Genomic DNA, 25,127 nt, shown 5'->3' on the forward strand with positions numbered 1-25,127 from the left:
CTTTCATTTGACACCTCATTTTTGAAAATCGAATGAACGGTGCAAATCTTATGCAATTAACAAAATTGCCTTCGCACAGAATAGTATCTCTAGCCACACCAACTTTCCGCGAATATTTGCCGCAGCATTTTCATTCATTTATGAAGGAGAACGACAGCAGTGAACCTTCGCGAAGGCATCGCTGCCACTTATAGCTACATATATGAACGCACGCTGTTTGGTCCACCAATACATGCGCGTACGAACAACAGCGGAAATTTTTTCTACCTAACATTCGCGAACGCGAACTATCTGGACTGGTTTTATGCTTCACGTTCGCGAAGGAGAATCAATACAGAATATTTGAATCGTTCACCTTCGCGTATAAAATCATAAATGTATGTTCGCGAAGATTCATATATGAATATTTCCGAACCCTGATTTGAGGGAATTTCGCAACAGGCGGAAAAACACCCTAAGCCACCCACAAATGTATACTATGATTATATAAAAGATGGGGATAAACAGCTGTTGGACTTTTTAAGCTTTTTGCGTGAAAGCTATTGTGGCATATCAACAGGAGGTTTTTTATTGGTCGCTTATAACTTAAGCAAGGTGTGCTTTTTGTGTATAAATATTTGTGCAGCTGAAAAGCTTTTTTAAAAAGCTTTATCTAAAGCAATTATATTAAGCTGTTGATAATGTGCTTACAGGCTAACCTAATATTCGCGGCTTGCGTTTTGGTACGCATGCCGTCGAATTTGTTTTTTTGCGTCACCCGAAATTGACTTGCATGCGTTTGCATTTGATTTCATTGAGCGAAACGTCAAATCAAAATGTCACGCAGAACAAGAATTGGAAATTGAGTTAGCTTCATACGCACGCCGTTCAATTTCGGTTGATCTCATACAAGTTGCATGTGCATGAAAAATTTTTGACAATAAATTGGCGGCGTGCGTGAATATTAGGTTAGCCTGTAACAGCTTGTTTGCGGCCAATTAAGCAAGCTTGGCGTCCACTCAACGGCGAATAAACAAGCAAAAGGTGGAAATCTTATCCACTGTTCAGAGTAACTAAAAAATTAAATATCTATTATAATTAGATTATTTTGACTGGTTTTACTATGCAAATACTCCTCTGGGTGCTGCTGAAATATTCTGGCTAGTTAAAGGCAGGGAGTCCATATAGATGACTTTCGCACCTCTTCTCAGCGCAGTATTTAGTTGAAAATTTAAGTCAAATCCCTACAGACCTTTTCTGCATAGTATTTCAAACTTTTTTTTTCAGTAGAAACGCTTTCAGTACCGTATTTGTCCGCTTTAATCAGAGTTTGCTTGGAGCTAATTAAACGTTTTTTTTGCAAACAAACTGAACTCCAGGCACCGAGGTTCATGCATAAAGGGTTTTTCAAAACAAAAATTTGTGAAATAATAGATAGACGAAATACCGCCTACAAAATCAACGGCCTTAGTGCAAATACCCTTTTGATGTGTAAACATCTTAGCTCCCGGTTTGGGTAAAGTTTGCATTAACCCAGCAGAAAATCTCTAATTACTTCTTGTGTGAACGGAGGAATGTTTCTAGACCCATTTCGGGACTATTCAGAATCCTTTTGGGACTAGTTTGGAACCGTTTCTGGACTTGTTCAGGCGTTCAAGATCATTTCGGAATTAGTTCACGACTATTTGAGGACCATATTAGACCGGCTCCATCTGGAGCATTTCGAGACTAGTTCAGAATTTTTTCAGGAACATTTCGGGACTCGTTCCCGGTAATTTTGGGAATAGTTTAAAGCAGTTTAGGACCATTTCGAAGCTGGTTCGGGGTCATTTGAGGTCCGTTTTGGCATTAGTTCTGGACCTTTTCGAGGCTATTTCAGGAACTTTTTGGTAACTACTTTGGAGTCATTTTTGGCATAGTTCAGGGCGATTTTTAGATTAGTTCAGCACTATTTTAGGCCCATTTTAGGACTAGTTTGGCATCGTTTTGGGACTAATAAGGGACCATTTTGGGACCTTTTTTGGAGCTATTTCAGGACCACTTCGGGACTAGTTCTGTACCATGTGAGAATAGTCCAGGATTATGTCGGGTTCGTTTAAGGACAATATAGAAATTAGATCACTATTATATCAAGACTAGTTCACGACTATTAAGGACCATTTCGGCCTAGTTCACAACTATTCAAGGAAGATTTCGGGACTGGTTCGGAAGCATTTTGAGAACATCTTAGAACAATTAAGGCACCATTTCGGGATCGTTGCAAGACTTGTTTGAGATCAAATCGGGACAAGTTCACGCCTTTTTCAGTACCACTTCAAGACTACTACAGAACCATTTTGGAAGTAGTTCGCGATCCTGTCATAGTTTGAAATTAGTCCTAAAATAATTCTGAAATAGTGCTGAACTATTCCCGATGTGGGTATTAGAAAGTCGTGTACTGGTGCAGAAAACATAAATTGAAAAATTTTGATTTCTAACCCAACCTATTTATGTATGTAACTGAATCGCCTAATGCTTAGTCAAGTCGTAGACAGGATTTTATACATCAATTTCATGATTCATGATGGTACTCAAGCCTTTTTTTCTAGTAGTAAGATTTTTATTTGTGTATTTGAAGTACGAGTAATAATAAAATATGATTTTTTTAATGCTTCAATTGAAATCAACCCTGCAGAACATAGTTTAACTGTTGCAAACTTATTCAAAATATGTTACCTCAAGAATTCAAACTTTTACAAGTACATAAAACATCTGGTTTGTAATAGAGTTACACTGCTAGTACCTTTTGGTTGTTCTCACATTTATCACCTACTGTGAAAGCTTTTCTCTAAAAGCATTAAAAGCGAGTGCGAGTTAAAATTTTCCTACGCCTACATATTCATTAACTCATTAAACACTCGCTTTCCATTAACAAATGTATTCAGATTTACATGCATGCTATACGTATTTATTTATATAGTATCAAGGCACTTTTACTCCCTTTTTACCGCACATGCAAATTCGTCTACCTCTCTTTAGCCCTACAAATTTTCGGGCATTTCACTCAACGACCACGCTATTTTCGTTTTTCTTTTTTCTCCACTCCCTTTTCTGCCTACATAAATTATCACAAACATTTATTGCTTGTAGCTAAAAATAGCTTCCACTTACACATATCGACTTTAGTCTTTATTTGTTAGTCGTCCCTTACTTAGATATGCACTGAGTATTCAGCTGGCTTAGCTTACGCACAAGATCTTGTGACGAAAATCATTTGACTTTAGTTGTATCAAAGCCAACTTATTTTCACCCAAAAAGCTTGAATATATATAGTAGGTCGGGGCTAGCTCAGGACTTTTTCTGAAATCTGATTAATTAATTAACCAAAGAATATATTTTTTTTTCATTAATCAAAGCGAATAATTTCTCGATTAATTACATTTTAACTAATCAGAATCTAATAATTTGTATTAATCAGAAAACTGTTTAATCATAACCTGATTAATAGAAAAAGAAAATGTTTAACACAAATATGTGTGCAGTTTTTTTCATTTCAAGGAGCAACATACCAAGTTTGGCTTTCTATTTTTGTTAAGAAGACAATGATTGTGTTATATTATTAAAAAAAAACATATTACTCAGATTTCAATAACTTTTTTGTGAGTAAACAGTAGTTACTCAGGATCTGATTAATGAGAATCTGATCTTTTGATTAATCAAAATTACGATTAATTAAAAAATTACTTAATCGATTAATCGCACATCCCTAGTGTAGAATTCTTGAAAATCAATATTTTTCGATACCTAATTGTTTTTAACCATTTTTATAGGTCCCCTAAAACATCAAAAAATGCAATGGGGGACCCAGTAAAAATCACTAGTACTAAAAAATGGTAAACTAGACAATTAGGTATTATTACTATAAGTTTTTAGAAGATAAAAAGATTTTCCCGATCGAAATATATTGATTTTTAGGAATTCTGTACCATTTCCGCAAAAAATGGTTTTTCCCTATATGGGTTACATGAAAACTTTGAGTGCTTTTAGCGACCTCTAAATATTATTTTGTTTCGAAATAAAACAAACTGTTTTCGGTACAGAACAATCCTAGGGGTGAGAGCCTTAGAATTCGAACTTTAATTTTTCACATGCATTTTTGAACCACCCTAATGTATATATGTACATAGTAGGTGTGCTAGGTATGTATACATTTCAAAACGAATTTATATTATTCTATGGCTATGTTTGTGGCTTATGGCGTTTTCGTTTCTACAAAATATTTCCTTTCCATTGCCTTTTTCCTAGTATTTGTGCGCAGAGGGGAATGGGAAGGCAACATTTTTCGTAGAAAACGCCATTAGAACTTGCATACATACATATGTATGTACACAAGTATGTATGCACAGAGAGCTCAATAGCAAAGTCAACAATTCATCACCGCAAATGTGTTGGTATGAATGTTATTAATTTGTAAAAGTCACAGTCAAATTTGGCCAAATAGTACTTGGAATAAATATATATTACATACATACTGCGGATGTTTTTATACCCGAGCGCACTTGTGCACAAGGGTATATTAAATTTGTTCACATAACGGTTGTTTGTAACAGCCAAAACGAATCGAGATAGATATAGAGAAATGTATACATAAATGATCAGGATGAAAAAAGAAATCGATTAAGCCATGTCTGTCTGTCCGTCCGTCTGTCCGTCTGCCCGTGTACACGATAACTCGAGCAAAAATTGAGATATCTCAACGAAATTAGGTATGTAGGTTTCCCTTAATCCAAGGTAGGTTGGTATTGAAAATGGGCGAAATCGTACTTTAACCACGCCCACTTAACGGTAATTTCCAGAAATACGAAAACTGCGATATTTTAGTAACTAGTGAAGATAATTCACTCAAAATTGATATTTACAATAATTTTTAGACGAAAAATAAGAATATTATAAATTTTTGGAAAATGGGCGTAGCCACGCCCACTTATGGTTACATGTGTATATCTTGGTAACCGCTGCACCAATTTCTTCCAAACTTGGCACCGTTGTTGGCCTTCGCACAGCATACCAAATGGCAGAAATTTTTTAAAATCGCTCAATAACCACGCCCACTTCCCATATAACGGTAATTTTCAGAAATACGAAAACTGCGATATTTTAGTAACTACTGGAGATTATTCACTCAAAATTGATATTTACAATAATTTTTAGACGAAAAATAAGAATATTATAAATTTTCGGAAAATGGGCGTAGCCACGCCCACTTATGGTTACATGTGTATATCTTGGTAACCGCTGCACCGATTTCTTCCAAGCTTGGCACAGTTGTTGGCCTTGGTACAGCATAAAAAATCGCCGAAACTTTTTAAAATCGGACAATAACCACGCCCACATCCCATATAACGGTAATTTAGAGAAACACAAATTCTTCGATAAATCAGTAAATATTGAAGCTAATTTAATCAAAATTGATGCTTGCAACACTTCTTTACCAAGAAATACGTTTATGGTAAAATTTTGGAAAATGGGCGTGGCACCGCCTACTTATGATCACATATAAGTATATCGGTAACCGTTCTACTAATTTGTACCAAACTCGGTGTGGTTATTGTGCTTGCCACATATAAGCAAAACGTTGAAAATTATTGAAATCGGACTAAAATAACGCCCGCTTCTCATATAACGGTAAATTTCAGAAATGCTTGAAACTTCAATATTTCGAAATTGAAGGACGCTAATTTACTCAAAATTGATGCACCCCGGCTTACCATCTAGCGGAAGGTTTCGGAAAGGTGAAAAAACATATATTTAATACTCGCGCCGGGTATTTAATGTTCGACTCCGCCCGAACTTAGACTTTCTTACTTGTTAGGTATGTAGTTGTATTCTAAGAATTTGCTATTTGAGGAAGAACGCTTGATTGCCTTTTTATATTTTCGCTTCGCAAATATTTGCTTATTCGCTTTTTCTTTTCACAAAAAGTTTTCCCTTTTCTGTGAAAACAAATTTGATAGCAAATTACTTTTTCTTGTTATTTGTTTGTAAAATCTAAAATCAGCTAAGTGTCGCTTGTTAGTACTTCTTCAAATTGCATGACGTTAGACGTCATTTTATTAATAAAGTGAAACCTCTACTTGCGGACACCTCCAATAAGCGGACGTCTCCTATTATAGAACAGAAGTCCATAACTAAGTTTGACGTTGCGTTTTTTCAGAAAAATTTTGCCCTCCATTTAATGGGAAACTCTAATGACGGCACATGGACACTTAGTTTTTGAGTTTTCTGGTTTCATCATCCCTCATGAGGACCTCACAGAAATGGACAAATAAAAAATATAACTGAACAAAATGGGGACGAAAGACCCTTACCTGCGGATAACGCAAGTCATTGAAAGGAAAATAAAATCGCTAAAGTTATAAATCATTGGACGTGTGTTTTGTAAGCCGTTAACTTTAGCATTGTAAACTCTCATAACTCCCATAACCGCCGGGAGGCCCCATAGGCGGTCGAAAAATGTGTAACCGCGAGTGTCCAGTTATGGGAGCTTTCACTGTATCGAATTTTTATGTGTTTCTAATGGCGGTATTTATTACAAGCGGAAGCATTTCTTTAAGTGATATTACGTGACCGCTAAGTGTCAAATAGTTTTTGACTAATTTTAGCACAGCATGTCAGTTGACGTCAAAATGTTCATAGGAAGCAAATGCGTGGGGAATTCCAGGACGATAAAAACTCTACAAATGGAACTGAAGCACAGAAAAAAGATGCGGGCGAGAATGGTTTCATTATATCAGTAGTACTATGGAAAGGTAAATGTCAGATTTCTTCTTTTTTCTGGGAGTATTTTGAAGGAAATATTTCAGAATTTTTAGCGTTAACAATTTCTATTCACTCTTTTAGAAGGAAACTTTTTTCTTAGTGTAAACAACATTTTATTCCCAATAAAGCTGAGTGCAAAGCAAAAAAAAAAATAAATAAATAATCGAAAGAAGCCAGATGTTTCTTTTTTATATAAATTAGTTTGAAGGGCATGTGAATTTTCCATAGTTATAGGGACGTTAACATTGAATTTTGGAAGGGGCGGATCGGGATTAAATTTTTAGTCCCGTGTCTATCTCTTAACATTATTTGCCAAGAATCTTGGAATTTTTGGGACTTTAAAAAGGCCGGGATCCTGGGATCCCGGGATTAACATTCCTTGTACTTATCAATGCTTCGTTTCAATCACGCAAGTGTCGTTGAATTGTTTTTGTAATTTAAAAACGACCAAATGCAGTATCAGGACGTCAGCAACCCATCAAATGCGGTGCTCGTGCATTCAGCAACAAATCAAATACGGTGTCATGCTATCGCCAACAGTTCAAACGCAGTATCAATCTTTCGGCAGTCAATCAAATGCGGTGGTTGCTGGTTTCATGCGCTCTGAAAATAATTGTTCACTTGCGGTGGCGGTATTTGCAAGAATTGCACGCTTTGTGGTGGGGATTATTCATCTACCGCTTTTAATGTGCGTATGCGTAAAGTCACTAAAACAGCATCGCATGCCATTCTCTGGCACGTACCCATAATCGAGAGAGTAGCTTAAAGTTATTATTCTACTGAACCAATATCTCGCCCAGACTGTTGAATACGTGTGCAGCCAAGTGCTTGAGGTGCTTCGTCTGTAGACCTGAACATCCACAGAAAGTGGTCAAGCATGGGGCACCGAAATTGCGCATATGGAAACTGTGTATTTAGACTTTATTTCGGTTTCAACCGAAACTGTGCATTACTTCGGGTTTTTCATATGCATTAGTTCGGGTTTCAACCGAAACTGTGCATGCATGCATTATTTCGGTTTTTGCCATATGTATTATTTCGGTTTTTGTTATACACTCAGAAAAAAGCCAGCCAAATATATTCCTCTCAACACATGATTTGGTAACTATAAACAAATAATGTAACTATAACCAAATCATGTGTTGATAAAAACATATTTAGTTGACGTAACTAAACTCTTTTCTCAGTGTATGCATTATTTCGGTTTTCTAACGAAAGTGTGCATATGGATAATTTCGTTTTTTCTAATATGAATTATTTACTTCTAGTTAGTAAGAGTTTTAATCCCTAAGCGCGGCTGAAAGCCGCCTACGCAGAGAGGAATTCTGCGCAAAAATACTTCCGCCCTTCTTTTCCGGCAACACAGAAAGGAGAAGAGGGTTAAAATCCCTAAGCGCGGCCGAAGGCCACCTACGCAGAAAGAAGTTCTGCGCAAAAATAATTCCGGTCCCCTTTTCCGGCAACACAGAAAGGAGAATTCTACTTAGTAGGGGTTATAATCCCTAAGCGCGGCCGAAGGCCGCCTACGAAGAAAGAAGTTCTGCGCAAAAATAATTCCGGTCCCCTTTTCCGGCAACACAGAAAGGAGAATTCTACTTAGTAAGGGTTATAATCCCTAAGCTCGGCTGAAGGCCGCCTACGCAGAAAGAAGTTCTGCGCAAAAATACTTCCGGTCCCCTTTTCCGGCAACACAGAAAGGACAGTTTTACTTAGTAAGGGTTATAATCCCTAAGCGCGGCCAAAGGCCGCCTACTCAGAAAGAAGTTCGTTTTCATGTATGCATTATTTCGGCTTTGAACCGAAACTGTGCATGAATGCATTACTTCGTTTTTCTAATATGCATTATTGCGGTTTTCAACCGAAACTGTGCATATATGCATTATTTCGGTTTTTTTCATATGCATTATTTCGTATGCACAGTTTCCATATGCACAATTTCAGGGTGCCGTCAAGCATTGGTAAGGACTCTTACTGCAGACCAATTGAGTTTCAGTACATTCCTCGTATTTTTCCTACTAAGCCGCGGCCATAATAATCTTCTGATCTCAGAGTCTTCCCGTTTGTTCCACAAATCATTAATCGCGGCCACGGTGTATTCATCAAATTTTCCTAATGTGATCACTAAACGGTGGAGGTACAGAGCTATCCGCTTCTTCTATTGGCATCTCTGAGCAGCAAAAGCTACGTAAAATGGTTTTTATTAAAAAAAATCATTTTAAGCGATTCTCATTGCAAGCCGGAGCGAGCACTTTTCTTTTCGTTCAGCTCTGAAAATGCCACAATTTTACGGTAATCTTCTTTTTTGTTTGTTCACTAGCCCAGTGAAAGACCTTTTTAATTTTCAATTTTAGGACTCACGTAGTTAATTAAATAAAATTATCTATCCATAGATTGACGTGTGTAATTGGCTTCTTAGGTTGTGCTACCAGCGAAGTCACCATGTAAGCCAAAATCTACCAGAATATTTAAGTTAAGAAGCATTAACTTTCATTGAAATGGCGTAAAAATATTTCTAAACCTTTTTTCCCCGGTAGTTGTTCATAGTGCTCTTAATAATTGCATAAATTCAGCCAAAAGCTTTTCTCGGAAATTTTTATTAGGCATACAAATAAATGTACAACAAACACACATTTCTGGTAAAGTGTGTATCGGCACGCGCAACCAACCACATTACGTAGGCGAAGTAAACTTTGTATTCTACATAAATACATTTGGGGTGTTCACAGTTCGTTCCAAATTGTGTCTGAAAATGTAGACGTCTACATTTTGAGACATTTTTAGCATCAAACTGTGAGCACCCCTTTCTAGCAGTCGTCGCAAAATCGTCTCAAAACTTTGCTGGTGTTGCCAGACATTTCTTGTTTGCGTGCATTGTTTATATGTCGCCTTTCGATTTTGTTTCTGAAAAATTGTAATTATTTAACTTAATTACCAATTCGTAATATTTGTTATTCCTTTTCCTTGATTTGTTTCTTTTCATCAGAAATTGCGCTCAAATTAAATGCAAATACGGAAAACGTGCCCAATAAATAAAAAAAATGTGATTAGTATTGCCATAATGCAACCCTGCTGCGAGGTTGCAAAATGTAGACGCGTAAAAAACATACATTTGAGTGTGACAAAATGTAGACGGCGTCGTTTTCCATTTTTGTATGGGAAACAACAACACCACAGATTTTACGGTTAGAAAACGTCTTAAAATGTAGACGTCTACACTCTCAATGTGCATATTTTTTTAGACATTATTTTGCACATGTGTACATATTTGTTGCTTCCATTGTATGTTGTCACACACAGGAGGTTTGTCATAAACAGATGGTACTTATTGTACATAGTTACTATATGTATGTACATATATGAAGGCATGTATGTACATGTATGAAGGCAAAAATCAACGCAACCAGATTTTATTTACATATGTGTTAATTTTATTTTTTTTCAACAACACAAAATTCATATTTAAGTAAAGTATTTGAAAAACATTTTTTCGATGCTTATACATACATACATACAAGTACCTATGTACTTATCACACCTAAGAACGAAAAATTTGAAATTCAGCTGGCTTTATTAGTCAGGAATTCTATTGGATCTGGTCCCCTAACAACAAGGAGTTTATGAAGCAAGCGTTGCCTGAGACCTGCAAATAGCGGAGAGTGGCAGAGAAAGTGATCGGCTCTTCATCTAGGCACCTTTGACGATTCTGTGCTAGTGCGTCAACTATTGAAAATTTTGGAGTGGAAGTGGATTTTAAGCCACAGTTTTCAGAGTAAAAGCGAGATACTCACTTTATGGTTGTCATTTATAGCATAAAATGTTAATTCATCTGACCCTCAATTATTTATTTTCCGTTTGACATCCATCTTTTAATACATACCCTCTTCAAAATAATTTCAAGGTACAACCTTCTTGAATCTCTTTCGTCTGACATTCATATTGTGATTGATTGTGCTTTTTAAACCGGTGGCAGCCCTTCTAATTGTAGTTCAGATATTACACCGTTTCAAAATCATTCCGATTGATAGTTAAAAAATAAAAAAATCGTTTAAATTATTAAGTTATTTGAACTTTTTTTAAACAGGTGGCAACACTCTCCAAAGTCTTTCAAACTGCAACCTTTTTTAACCCATTTCGCCGACACCCATGTTGTGATGCGTATTTCAACTACCTAATTCCCTTAGTTTAAGTTGGATTAAATTTTGCTGACTGGTGGCAATCATATACATACGTATGTAGTTTAGAAATGAAGCGCTTTCAAAACCATCTAGATTGATTGATACCCACATTGTAGTAAATCATTTAACGTAATTTAATTTAGTTTTTGAACAGATGGCAGCTCTTTTCTTGTTCTAGATATGAACCTTCTGTTCACCGAGACGAACACGTAGGTATGCGTTTTTCCAAAACCGGATTTCGATTGTCTAATCAAGTTAATAAAATTTTATTTTTCAAACAGGTGGCAAACCACATCAAAACTCTTAAACCCTTTGCCATGCGATTGCATTCTAAGAACCTTTTAAGGAATTTCCACATTTTACTGCGGAATTTCAATGGGTGTGCGTTTCTTCCATTCATAACCATTTCCCATCTCGAAATAATGTGAATAAATCTACGTAACCTCCATATTAATCCACCTATTGTTACAAAATGGGTAGTTTAAATGCCTTTCAACATTGAATCAAGGTATATATGCCGGCATAAGTTAGATCTCTTTAACTGTTTTCGGGATTGTTGGACACTTTTTCTCGGTAGTATGCACAATAATTGCTTTTGCTTAGGCATGTCTGAAGAATTTCAAGGAATTGAAAAATCATTACCAATGTTTCCCCTTTAGAAGAAGGCATGGGGTTTTATCTTTGACTAAGGGCTGTTGTGGTTTTTATTGTTCCAGTGGTACGTTGTCCCCAAACCTCTGGGTGCATTTTTAGCTTACGGTCTTTTGTACTCATTCTCAGGTACGTTCTGATAAGTGTTTAGCCGAGTTTCTACTCCGATTGGGTGTTATGCGTCCTAGTGTTAAAGAAATGGAGCGACCTACAATTTTACGCCGTCACCGAATTAAAAATGAATTTATGACAATCTTTTTCCAGGCAGAAATACTTTCAGATGTTTGCCATTGCCTGCCGAGCGGCAACCGTTGTTAGAAAAAATGTTTTCTTATTTAGAACTTGCTCGGTTCAGGAATCGAATTCACGTTATGTGGATTGGTTTTTTTTTTGTCGGAACCAGGCACAAAACAACGCGTGCAGAAAACAACACTGAGACGACATGCCATCCATTGTACAGTTATTCATGTCCCTTTTAGTCTGTTTTAAATCTGCACGATTAGCGAATAAACGTAAGCAAATTGTTGGATGTCAAAGAGCTCAGATGTTCGTCTCTCAACATATCGATGCCAAATGTCTCATACCTAATTCTGGCAACGGCGGTCGGAAGCACAAAGGTATTTCACCGTCTCATGCTCTTCAAGACGGGCAAATGGAGTTGTCATGTACGCCTATCACAGTCCGATGCTTGTGCTACGTGAATAGACCAGTCAGCAGTCCAACAAGTTGTCTGCCGTCTCGTCTACTCAGTGAGAGCAAAAAACTAGATAGACCTTCTGAGATTGAAGGCAGCACGAGTTTTGCCCTCCTGCAGCTCCTCGATACCTCCTAATCATTTCTGAGCGAAGTAGTTACCCAAATTTCTTATGGTGGCTTCGATGGCTGAAGGTGGGAGGGCTATATATGTAAATCTTTTTCAAAGTCGCTAACAAAAGCTCAACATCTTCTTTAAGTATAATGGGTAGGACGGAATAACATATCATTCGCCACAGTCCTGGCAACAAACCAGTTGTACCTTGTAACAGTGGTTCTCGCATTCCCTCCCTCTACAGTCGAGAGAGAGGAAGGCATAACCATCACCTGATTTCCTGGAAAGTGAGTCTCTAGAAGAACAGAGAGAGCATCAACCCTAGTCTCCATTAAGGAGCTATTATGCCCTTGATTGAACCCAATTTTATGGAGTGTTAGTGCTCACCTCTAACCATTCAGTCCCAGTGGCCCATAATAACCTAATAAACTTAGTTTTAAAAAAAAAGAACAAATGTCTCTAGAAAGTCGAACCTCACAGCAAACCTTCATTAAATGCAAACAAATTTACAAAAAGTCATAAGAGGAACTGCGACTAGAGCGACAGTTTCGCTAAAATAAGTTTTGCTAATATCTAAAAATAAAGCAAGCAATTGAACCAAGTCGTTTTAATTTTAACAACACAGCAAACTTTTATATGCAGTCAGCCATTCTGAGATTTTCTCATAACTATTAGATTTTTTGTACATGTATACTTGCTAGCAACAACATCAAAATAACTGCCAACATGAGCAACCACACCACATCGACATCACATCAAAAACTTTTCATCGCAACATCACATCAACACATCAACAGCTTAGTTTCAGACATACATAGGTTAGCAGAAAGTGGAGAAAATATTAACGCATACCAGCAAAAAGCCAAATCCGGTAATATAAATGCAATTTGGCGAACAATATTTAGTTATGGCAAGCAAAAAAAAACAAACAAAAGCCAATAAGAACAAGAAAATGCCGACGCACATTACAAACGTATCTACTTCTGCTTCAACTTTCTTCGAGCCAACACGTTTGTACATTTGATATTACCGTTACACACATTGAACTACTTACAAGTACAACGCAGCATTTGGCGTGGAAAAGTTTTAAGGACATGTCAGGATGATGCCATGCCAATGGTGCCAGACATTATGTGCGAAATTTTATGCATGGCACACATGTCCAGCGAGTGGGTGGGGTGAAAAAGTCGAATGAATTATGACGGAAACACACTGGTATGTATGTGTCCATATTTTATATTTATTTCTTTTTCCGTTATGAGTACAAAATAAATAATATAAAAAAAAAACTTTTTAATATACAAAGCTTTTATAAATGGACTAAAAAGTAGAAAATAATATTTCTCAGTCCCATAGAATTTGTTTTGATAACTTTTGATTTTGAAATTTTAGCAAAAGTCATTATAAACAATCTATGAAATTGAAAATGAAAAGCGTGGAGCGCATGCAATACAAAGCATTCGATTTAATTGACAATAGTCAAACTACATAACGTAGACCTAAAATTTCTACAGCGAAAGTAGAACTTTGAAATCGATTTTAAGCGGTCGTTATTCATATACCCACATACATACATACATATACTACTTTTCATATCAATTCAAGTGTATTACATGCGCCCCACGCTTTTCATTTTCAATTTCATAGATTGTTTATAATGACTATTGCTAAAATTTCAAAATCAAAAGTTATCAAAACAAATTCTATGGGACTAAGAAATATTATTTTCTACTTTTTAGTCCATTTATAAAAGCTTTGTATATTAAAAAGTTTTTTTATATTATTTATTTTCTACTTTTTAGTCCTGTCTGAATAAAATTTTGCAATAGATATTAAAATAATTCAACGATATTAATAGAAAGGTGCACACACATGCATTTATATGTGTATGTACATACAAACGAGCACCAATTAATTTTATTTAAAGAAATGGCGTGTAGTCTATTTCCGCGACATCTAGATGTCATCTACCTCGCCCTATTCACTACAGCTGTCGCCCTATGCACTATGCTTTTTTATAGGAACTTTTCAAAGCTTTGCTTTGGTGTCGGACACACAACATTGAAAGTTTCTGGACGCACAACATTGCAAGTTGATAAAAGCGTTGTAATGTAAAAAGAGGTATTTTTCTCCTGTTTTTACCTTCAAATTGTTGCTTTTCTTATATGTGTGCAAGGTATTGTGTTGTATTTTAATATGAATTTGCTGGGGTATATGCAAGTATGAATGTACTTTTGTGTTTGCAGGTACGTACATTAGGGTGGTCCAAAATAAGTAAAGTCGGAACTTTAATGCTCTCACCCACTAGAATTTTTCTATATCGAAAAAATCTACCCCTATTTTTTATTTTGAAAACAAAAAATATTTACAGGTCACTCAAAGCGCTTAAAGTTTTCCATGTACTTTATATGGAAAAAAAAACTTTTCGTAGAAATGGCAAAGAGTTCTTGAAAATCAATATTTTTCGATCGGAAAACTCTGGTTCTCTTCGGGAGACTTCCAATAAACATACTCAATTGCTTATTTAACCATTTTCTAGTGCTGAAGATTTTTTTTATTTTCCCATTGCATTTTGTGGGGGTTTTGTCAGACCTATAAAATAAAGTTACTATGAAAAAATGGTTGAATAAATAATTGGGTATTATTATTGTACATCTCCGGAAGGGAAACAAAGTTTTCCGATCGATAAATATTGATTTTCAATAATTCTAGACCATTTCTACGAAAAGTTGTGTTCTTCCCATATAAAATACATGGAAAACTTAGAGCACTTTGAGCGAACTGTAAATATATTTTGTTTTCGAAAAAAGAAAATAGGGGTACATTTTTTTCGGTATAGAATGATCCTAGGGGGGTGATAGAATGAAAATGCCGACTTCACTTTTTCACATGTATTTTTGGACCACCCTAATGTACATACATACATATGTGTGCGCTATCTTGCTGACGTCACATATTCGCGACTTATATCCTGACACTTTAAGGACAAGATTCTGTCAGCGGCATTTATTCAATGACGACTTGTTGTTATTGTTCGTAGTATTATTGTGCTCGTTTCTGACTGCTGCATGCTGGCTGAATCTTTTATTCTTTAAACAAATGGCCGTTATCTCAGTGCACGATGTGTGCGTACAGTGACGTAGCCAGGGGGAAGCCGCGATTAGGGGTCGGTTAAAGCACTATTTTTTTTTACTTTTGATTTAATAACACAATACAATTTTATCCTTCTGATTTATCTTCTCTTTCAGACTAATGAAAAAATACTTTTTTATGAAAATTTAAGATTATCGGTTGTAGGATTATGCATTTGAATATTGAGCCACTGCTTGTAGTAAATATTATAAAAATACACGAAAGCTCTCTCTGTGGGTGCGTATCAGACCGAAGGGATACCGTAATTTTCTCGGTCTGAAATTGCTGAGGTAAAATTTTACTGCCTTTCCTGCACTACGGCCAGATATTTATCCAAAGGCCCTTATAAAAACAATTTGTATATTAAAATTGAAAATAGAGAACTTGACAGTACTAATACTCTTAAGAGTTGTGCAAAAAATATACAAAACCTTCAATTTAGAAGTGTCCATATTAGAGCTCTTGATATTCGATTAATCGAATATTCGAATTATTCGAATATGATACTATTCGAATAGTGAAATTCGATTAGCAGTATTCGAATAATCGCTCACTGTCGATTATTCGAATAACCTGCTCGTAGTCAATTATTCGAATAATAACTGGTGCTCGATTATTCGAATGTTGAAATGTGTGTAGGAATAAGTATGTACACATTTAAATAAATTGAAATGTAGGAACATAAGTTTGTTTTGAGACAATTTTGTAATTATTCAGCAACAATATAAATGAACAGGTTAAAAAATCACATAAAATGCATTTTACCTTCTAAGAGGAATAATTAAGTTATTAAAATGGACACATATCTGTGAAGAAACGCTTATTATTATACAGGAATGTAAGAAGGCTAACATTTTGCGGTGACAAACAACTTCTACGTGGCGTGACAATATTCCCAGCAATTGAAAAAGTGCGTTCGGACTCTGCCGATGTAGCTGGTATGCACAAATATCTTGCGGTTAATTTGAAAAGTTCCGGATAAATAGCACGGTGATTTTTCCACCATGTTAGGGGATGAATGTTGTGGCCGATCTGAGGTTCAGCCAAATAAGAGTCGATTTGTGACATAAAATTATTTGTTGGGATTTCACCATCAAACAAAAAATCCAAGTCGGTATGTACTACGCTGTCTGTTTCTTGGTTAATGACATTGCTTACTTGAAGTTGGCTTCTGATAAAGTCATAAACCTTGTGTTTTGTTTGCGAATCTTCATCATTAAGGTTCTTATATCTGGGGTCTAAAAATTAGGAAATTATTGGAGCTGAAACTTTTTCTAAAACACAACCCATATTGAACCTTTCAAAAAGGGAATTATGTGCAGTTTCTTTGAATATATATTTATTTGCATCGTCTTCCGACGATGCGGCCATGTGGTTTTTAATAAGACGGTGTATTAAAGGTCGCACTAAAGACAATGTCACATTTTTGCCACCACATAGCACTGCAGTCGCTTTATCAAAAGGTTTCAAAATGTCAAATAAGTTCTGCATTTCACCCCACTCCTTCTCTTGCATTTCTAGCCTCAGCGCATCGCAAGTTTTTGTAACGGTTTTATCTGATAAAACTAGGCAGATTGCATTTCGATTCAAAAGCAGCCTCTCACACATGTAATATTTGGAGTTCCAACGTGTTTCGCAGCATTGTATGAGTCGATTTTCCTTTATCCCCAACTGTACTTGGCGGTTTACTAGTGCAGTTATGGCAATATTTGAGCGATGAAAATGTGCTGTTAAATTTCGTCCTTTTTTGCAAATTTTATCGTAATCAGGTACAGCTGCTAATGCGTCACAAGCTGCAAAAGGTGAGCGCTGCACTTGATGCTGTCCCCTATATTAAAAAGTTGTTGCGCTGCTGCATTCATGACTGATGCACTGTCGTGCGTTATCGCTTGCGTTTTGTCGGAAATGTTCCAATCGGCTAAAACTACTTCTATTGCGGATGCAATGTTTTCAGCATTTGGTCGGTCTATAAATACAAATTATTTAAACAATTGACATGTCTTAAAATTAAAACACAAATTATGCATGTATGTATGAGTGTATGTGTTTATTTTATATATCTACATACAAGGTAGTTATTTTAATAGATTTACCTTCTAGTTGCTCGTTACAAAGTGTAACTTTGCACAATTCACTATTTTTGTCAATATACTGGGCTTCGACTGATAAATAACAATCTTGAGTTCTTGATGTCCATTCGTCCACTGAAATTGATGCGCTTTCTACCTCCGCCAAATCGTTTGCAATTTTTTCTCTTACGTCATTATAAAACAATTGTAAGCGTGAGAGTATACTTTGTTGAGAGGGAACTTTGTATCCTGGTTCCAATAACTTCATAAAGTCGCGAAAGCCTTCAGAGGAAAGGAAGGAGATTGGTAACATGTTACTTGCGATTAGGCGTGCCACTCCACGAGATATCAATTCCTGACGTTCAAATGTGCAGTCATGAACGGTGTCGTGCTTTTTTTCTCTTACGGCCACCCGAGGTGCTCGCCTGCGTTTCAACGCATTCACCACTTGTTGCATCGATATTCGTGTCCGGTGTTCTACATATGTGTAACAAGCTTGTGCTCTATATTTTACTTATAACTTATATTTTTCTTTATTTGTACTTACATGCCACCACCACGAATCGGTTCCTTCTTATGGACTTGTTTCAAGTGAGTGCTTAGCGAGGAAGTGGAGTAGTGGAAACTAAGGACTGCTCCACAAATGGAGCAGGTAACTTGCTTACCATCACTGCACTTCGTAAAAAAACTCCACACCCAACTTTGTCTTCTTGCACTCATGTTCACAAAAACACACAAAATTTATAAATTCTTTTTTTTTTTTTTGACAAATAACACTTATTACAACGATCGAATATTCGATTTTAAGAAGTTATTCGAATAATCGTAGCTTTGCGACTATTCGAATAATCGAAGAGAATCAACTATTCGAATAGTAACATTCGATTTCCAATCGTACAAACAATTGCCATTCGAACGTTCGAATATTCGAATAATCGAATTATTCGAACAATTTCAAGAGCTCTAGTCCATATCCCAAAAAGTATACCCGAAGAGTTTTGAATAGAATTCCTCCTTGAACAGAGAAGTCATACGAGACACTAAAAGAAGAGGCTTACAAAAGCGTTAGAATAGATGCTCTTTTCTCAGAGCCTCACAAAAGCATTATAAGAGCATATTTTACAAGTAGAACTTTTTACAAAACCTTAATAAAACTAATTGTTCTTTGAGCTTGGAGTTTTGTATCATCAGAACAGTCTCATTAAATTTAATGAAGGATATCCGATACATTTGGCATCCCCAAATATTAAACTGCTACCCTGTATCAGCTGTTAAAACTTGTCAAATTTAAATCCCAAATTTTCGGTTAGGAATAGGCGAGTGAACATGCGAGTGAATCGCCCATATATGTATGCAAGAATCCACACAGCGACGCCTCTAGCCATTGTGTGCCTCATCTTTAATCGCTGAATATTTATTTATCCCCCTTCCCGAGGTCCTGGGGTAGCCACTGTGTATACATGTGTATGTAAGAGTGCTAGAAATGTGTTCAGTTGCACATGAAAAGCATTTTGGTATTATTTAGATTCTAAAAATAGGTTTTACATATACCTGTGCCATTCTCATTCGTGAGTATATGAAGTGGGTGCGAGTAATTAGCATAACAGGTGCCGCTGGCACATACCATCATGCGGCTGTACAAAGGGCGAAAGCACTGTGAGGCGTTGTTGTGTTGCGGAAAACAATATCTAGCGAGGGAGGTATGCATTTCGTGCTGCATTCTCATGATACATGACCACATTTTCCGCTAAATAAATGTTTACTTTCGTTTTAGAGATAGTATCGTGACATTGTGGCAGAGAATCCTCGTTATCTGTTTCAAGGTGTTCAAGAGAGAAAAATGTGAGCGGCAAAATATCATCCATTGGGTGCAAAGAAAAAGATGGCATACTTTTTGAAGTGCAGGATGTTCACAGACCTCAAATCATTCGGCCTTTGTTAGCAGTTGGATGTTCTTGTTTTTAGTAGGTACTCAATCCTTTCGTCCTTCTCACTGCTCGGTTGAATTTTTGGTGAAAATCGGTTCTCGGGAGCTACAAAGCACCGCATCTACATAAAGGGCGGTCCATATAGTGTTCTTTCTTTTTACTCATATGTTAATTTTTGGCGGCCGCTGTGGCTGAGTGGTTGAAGTTCCTACTACCGCTCCTCCTACACCTCCGAGTGTATTTCTGTCATGAAAAAGCTTTTCATAAAATCCATTTGCGGTTCGGAGGCGGCGTAAAACTGTAGACGCCTATATTTTTGTAACATCAAGACGCGCTCCACAAATCGGAGAAGAAGCTCGACCAAACACTTAGCAAAAGTGTAAGCCAAAATATTATTATTATTCATTAGTATGTACAGAGTATAGGATGCAGTGCTAACCGCCGCTATTAAATTCTAAGCACCAGAGTGAGAGGCATATTGATGTTTATTAAAGCTAAAGACAATGGCGTAAGGTGCTAATTTAATGGTGATTTCATTTCATCCAAAAAATGTTGCCCTTCCACGGTGCAAAATGTGTTTGATCTTACACTCAACCCTCTAAAAGGGCATGTTTTTGCCTTCTTGACCTTGTGTAGCTCAGGCATTACATAATATGGTCGTTATAGCAACCATTTGATTTTCGGGGCAAACATCCCCGCATCAAAGGGCCTTACACCATTTTAAGAAACGAACACAAAATTTTCTCACTGTGTACGTTTATTTTAGAATCGAACACGAAAAGGGAAAGGGGCGATCAATTGGTGACATTTTTCGGTAGAAACGAAAACACCATAAGCAATTTTCTGAATACGTTTTGAAAAGGGAATTTAAAACGATGAAAGTTCTTACTGGAGGCTTTGAAAATGTCACAACCCATATATATTTAATTGAGTTGATGCCATTGTCTTCGTGCCAAACCTAAGGTACTCCGAAAGTGTGTTTTGAAGTGTTATCTGGCCCGAAGATTACGCCCGTCACACTTTTGTCCCACATTTTTAAGCTCTTGGACAAATTTTGTGGAAGATATTTATTCACGCTGATATCACCGTGCGATAGTTACTTTTACACACAAAAATCAATACATTCGCGAAATTATTGGGCAAATACAATAAAACAGCGTTTTTAATTTTTCTCTCAAACTCCAGAATTTTTTAAAGGAATTTGAAATTTCAAAGATTTCATTAAACAAATTCAGTGCCACGTAGATTGACAATATGGGTATCAAATTGAGGATAAAACTCCGTAGAATTAAAAAAGAATGAATTTTTTGGTCCATAAATATATGTTAAGCACTAATACATAATACACGTTCACATCCCCGAATATCGTTTAAAAATATTTAAAAACTAGCTACACGTTAAAAATCATTATCGACTCCCTGGTATTTGTTTTGGAGACGACACTGAGAATAAAATTTCGTAAAACTGCTACGAAAAATATTCGTAGTCTTGGTTTTTGTACAATGTACAAAACTTTCGTTCATAATACGAACACATTATTCACAACGAAACAAGATTTTACGAACCATCCGTAAATATAACGAAAGGAGTTTCGTAAGCCGTTTTTTCAGTACAATTTACGAAATCTTACGTTTATTTTACGAAACACATTCGTAAAGTACTGAACAAATCTCTGTACGAATAGTTTTGTATATTGTAGGAAGGCATTCGTAATAATTACGTATGGTTTTAAAACTTACGAAGTCTACAATTCTGTATTCGTACAATTTAGTTAATACTTTCTTACAAAGTACTAATGCAGAAACATGTTTTTTAAAATTGTACAATATACGAATATTTTCGTACAATATACTAAATTACCGGCAGTTTACTATTTCATCATATTTTTATGTATCGCGTGTCATTGCGGAATTACTTGTTGGCTGCTGTGAGACGTATAATATAATTTAAAAAATTTTAAAAAGGGATTTGCTGGATAAAAATACAAAATTAAATATTAAAGCTGTGGATATACGCTTTTAAGCATACAATGTTTTTAACATCGCCTACGCTGCGCCTTGCGCTGCAATGTGGGACTTGATAAATAGGCAATTTCATCAGTTACCTATCAACGGCAAGCCTAAGCCAGGAGGACTACTTAATGAAATTAAAAGTAAGTCATGTATGATTTTTTACTGAAACTGGCTTTTTAGGGGCCTTATAATTTTCCTTTAATTTATAGTCGTCAAGAAAACAAACATCGATGAAGCTGCGAATCCGTCAAGTACCTCTGCATAAAAATATTATAATGTTTAAGAAAGTAAAACCAGTATTTTTTATATTCTTTCATATTTTATATTTTATTATATGCATTTAGTTTTGTTGAGTTTCATAGTTTAATACTTTGCATCAATATACTTTATTGAATGAAGCCTAAGCAATAAAAATATGTGGTATAGAACCTATTCGTATGCATATACTCGTAAATGAAAGACTTAAGTTTTATTATAAGTAAAATAATTTTTTTTTAATAATTTGAAACTGCATAGTAGTTAGAAAATTTAGGTAAAACTTATTATTTACGACAGTTATACTTGTAATATCTGAACTTCTTTCGTAGAATGTATGATTGCTTTTATTATTAACACTATAAAAAACATAACTCAAATTATAGCATAACACTTCCATTATATTTTAATCATTAATGTTAAGCGTTTTTGCAAAACATTTTACTAAACAAAAACGCTTAAAATTAACGATAAAAAAGTGTTGTGTTATAATTCGTAGTATGTTTTTTACAGTGTGGAGAATGAAAGTAATCGCACATTCTACGAAACAAGCGCAGATTTTACGAAAATGATTTCGTTAAATATACGAATTATTTCAGTGCATTTACAAAAATTTCGTAAAAACTAAGAAATAGCACGAAATTCCTTAGTAAATAGTACTAAATTCGTTAGTAAATAGTACGAATACATTCGTAAAATGTACTAAAGATCTGATGTCTCATATTTTCGTAGTATGTACGAAAACGATTTTGTACAATCAACGAAAACTTTCGTGGCTCAAAATGACGAAAAATTTCATAAGATGTACGCAACTTTTCGTTATATTTACGCAGATTTTATTTTCAGTGGAGTAACCGGGCACAAGGACCGTTTGTCCAGTATCTGGTTTTCACTATTTCCCAGTTAAACATCATTAACGACGTTTTCGACATCATGCATATGGCATAACAGACATGTTGAAACGGCCCTAAAAGTACAAAGCTTAAATTGATCACTTGCCTTTGTATGCATTTTTACATATTATTTTCCAATACTTCATACATATGTAAGTCAGCAACAATCAGTTGTTCTTCTAAAACCGAAAGTCATGATCGACATATGCCGTTGTAGGCCGAAAGTCAAAATAAGACCAAAAAACTAAAACAAAATTGCGTCAAGTTCCATTTTCGCATATTTGTGTTCCTCCACACACTAACGCCTTCCTTCGTATAATATTAATAAAAATGACAAAAATGATTGATGAATTGTTTGCTTACGCTTTTCATAATAGCTTGATTGTCTTGCTACCCTTATCAAATATTTAATTTTAAGGAAAATTAAATTACGTCACCGAATCTCATACCTTTGACTAAATTATATGCGCTGCAAATTGAAGTCAATGTTTTATTTTTATTTATAGAAGTAAGAAGTGATACGAGTATACCAAAATTTGGCAATAAATTAAAGTGGGCAGTTCCATGAAGAGGACCTACACTTAACCAGTAAAAATTTTAAGGCTGTTAACAGCTAGGTATTTTACGTAGGATAAAGCTGGCAAGTCTAGGGCTCAACGCACCGATTTACGCATGATTGTAAAATTGGGTAGCCATTTTGATTAGAAATGCAAGCCTTCGGCTAGAACGTAACGAACCTCAAAGGGCACTGTGTTCACATATGTATGATTGTGTACATATGTATGTAATTTTTTGGGTGTGCTGTTTCATTGCCGATTAAATTGTATCACGATGTAGTGAAATTGGGGATTTGTAACTATTGAAGTCCACTTACTTACTGCAAGGTAGTTTAGGTTATTTTTAAGGGACTGCCTGTAAACAGTTCATGAACTCAGTGGAGTCATTGTGGTGCCGCTTGTTATTCCCGTCCGCTTACCTAGAACCTATTGGTTGTGTTCTACCCATTGGACCTCGCCCAGTCCAGAGATTAATGATGGTATAAAACCCGACGAGATGTAGTCTTCTTTTAACCTGACTAGGGAGAAACTGAGAATTACAGTTAAGAGAAATATGGTCTAATGACTAGGCAAAGTAGACACCAATGTACCTGATCCTTGAATTTGGGGCATATCGAGACGACGAAAAAAAAGAGCATCCCTTTCTAAAAAATCCATCCTAGACTTTGTTTATGTTTGTAGAACTGAACGAGGTGGTGTTATGAGTAGAGGGCACACTAGATTTGAAAGAGCACACCTCTCTTATTTATCGGCAGCTTTGGCAGAAATAAGTAGCCCGGCAGGCCTTCCGATTAAGCAGTGGCAGGTTATAATTCCGATACTAAGTAGAGGAAAACGTCCTCTAGTGAGGTAGTCGCACTGACATTTATAGAGTCGTCCTACAAGGGGTGGTGTGATTTAAGCCATGATTTGGAGGTGGATAGCGGTATACCTGCATGGTGAGAGGAGTTGACGTCAGACAGTAAGGTTCCCTTCCTCGCAATTTCGTCTGCCATAGAGGTGCCATGTATGTCTCTATGACCTGGCCACCTGGTAAATTTAGTGACTAACTTGTTAGGAATTTTTGTTCGAATTTGGAATGTGTTCTGTAATAGATAACTCAACTCTTCTGTGGGTACTTACCCGTTACAATTAAGGTCAGGTCATAAGCGTAGGTAATTGCCTTACGGCCTATGCCCTGCATGCGCATAAGTAGGGTGTACACCGTTAGATTCTAAAGAAGTGCGCAGAATACTCCTCTTTCCGAAGTGCCCCTTGACCCATATCTGGTATTACTACATATGTACCTCGCCCATCTTCTAACAAATTATCTACCGAATCAAGAGAAGACGGACGAAGTGCACCAGAAGTGTATCCAGTCCAATATGTAGCAGTGACTTTGCGAATGCCAACCAACCCACAGTAAGATCTTAATTTAATAGTTACCATACACACGAATAACACAGGTCAACAATTTAAAAAAAAATTGGTGCCGAGATAGCGTTAGCGATTTTTTGTAATGTGTGCAGTGACCACACTAAACAATTTCTTTTCCTTACTGACCAGTGTAATCGCAGCATGATTATATTTAGCATTTTATTTTTGATTGGTCGTATAAAAATACTTCTCCTTGTTGTGGAGCTATGTACCTTTGTGCAATGTTTTACCAATTTTCTGTGATCATTTCAAACCAATATGACAAATTTAACAAAGCCACTCAATGATATAGGCACTTTGGCTACCTTTTTCAATATTGAGGAAATATAATTAAATGTTATTTTTATTCTTCTCCAGTTTCATGTTGCTCTTGAAGTCATACTAATCCATCTTCGTGCACATATGCGCTTGTGTTGTCTTGCCTACATGCCAGTTTATAACGGGTGATTTTTTT

General features: G+C 36.0%; 2 protein-coding genes across 2 annotated transcripts in view; both read right to left on the reverse strand.

Annotated features, from left to right (window-relative positions):
* Positions 1–25,127, reverse strand: part of LOC118742089 (ataxin-8-like) — a 141,681-nt gene that overhangs the window by 94,669 nt on the left and 21,885 nt on the right. The window lies entirely within an intron of this gene.
* Positions 17,035–18,292, reverse strand: LOC118741253. Its single transcript, XM_036473160.1, has 2 exons — positions 17,637–18,292; positions 17,035–17,509 (listed from the first exon to the last, which is right to left on the reverse strand). Exons 1-2 carry the CDS (start codon positions 18,067–18,069, stop codon positions 17,322–17,324), a joined length of 621 nt encoding a protein of 206 aa, XP_036329053.1. The 5' UTR covers positions 18,070–18,292; the 3' UTR covers positions 17,035–17,321.

Source organism: Rhagoletis pomonella, unplaced genomic scaffold (assembly GCF_013731165.1).
Source record: "Rhagoletis pomonella isolate Grant_MI unplaced genomic scaffold, Rhpom_1.0 Rhpom_scaffold_00006, whole genome shotgun sequence".
NCBI lineage: Eukaryota > Metazoa > Arthropoda > Insecta > Diptera > Tephritidae > Rhagoletis > Rhagoletis pomonella.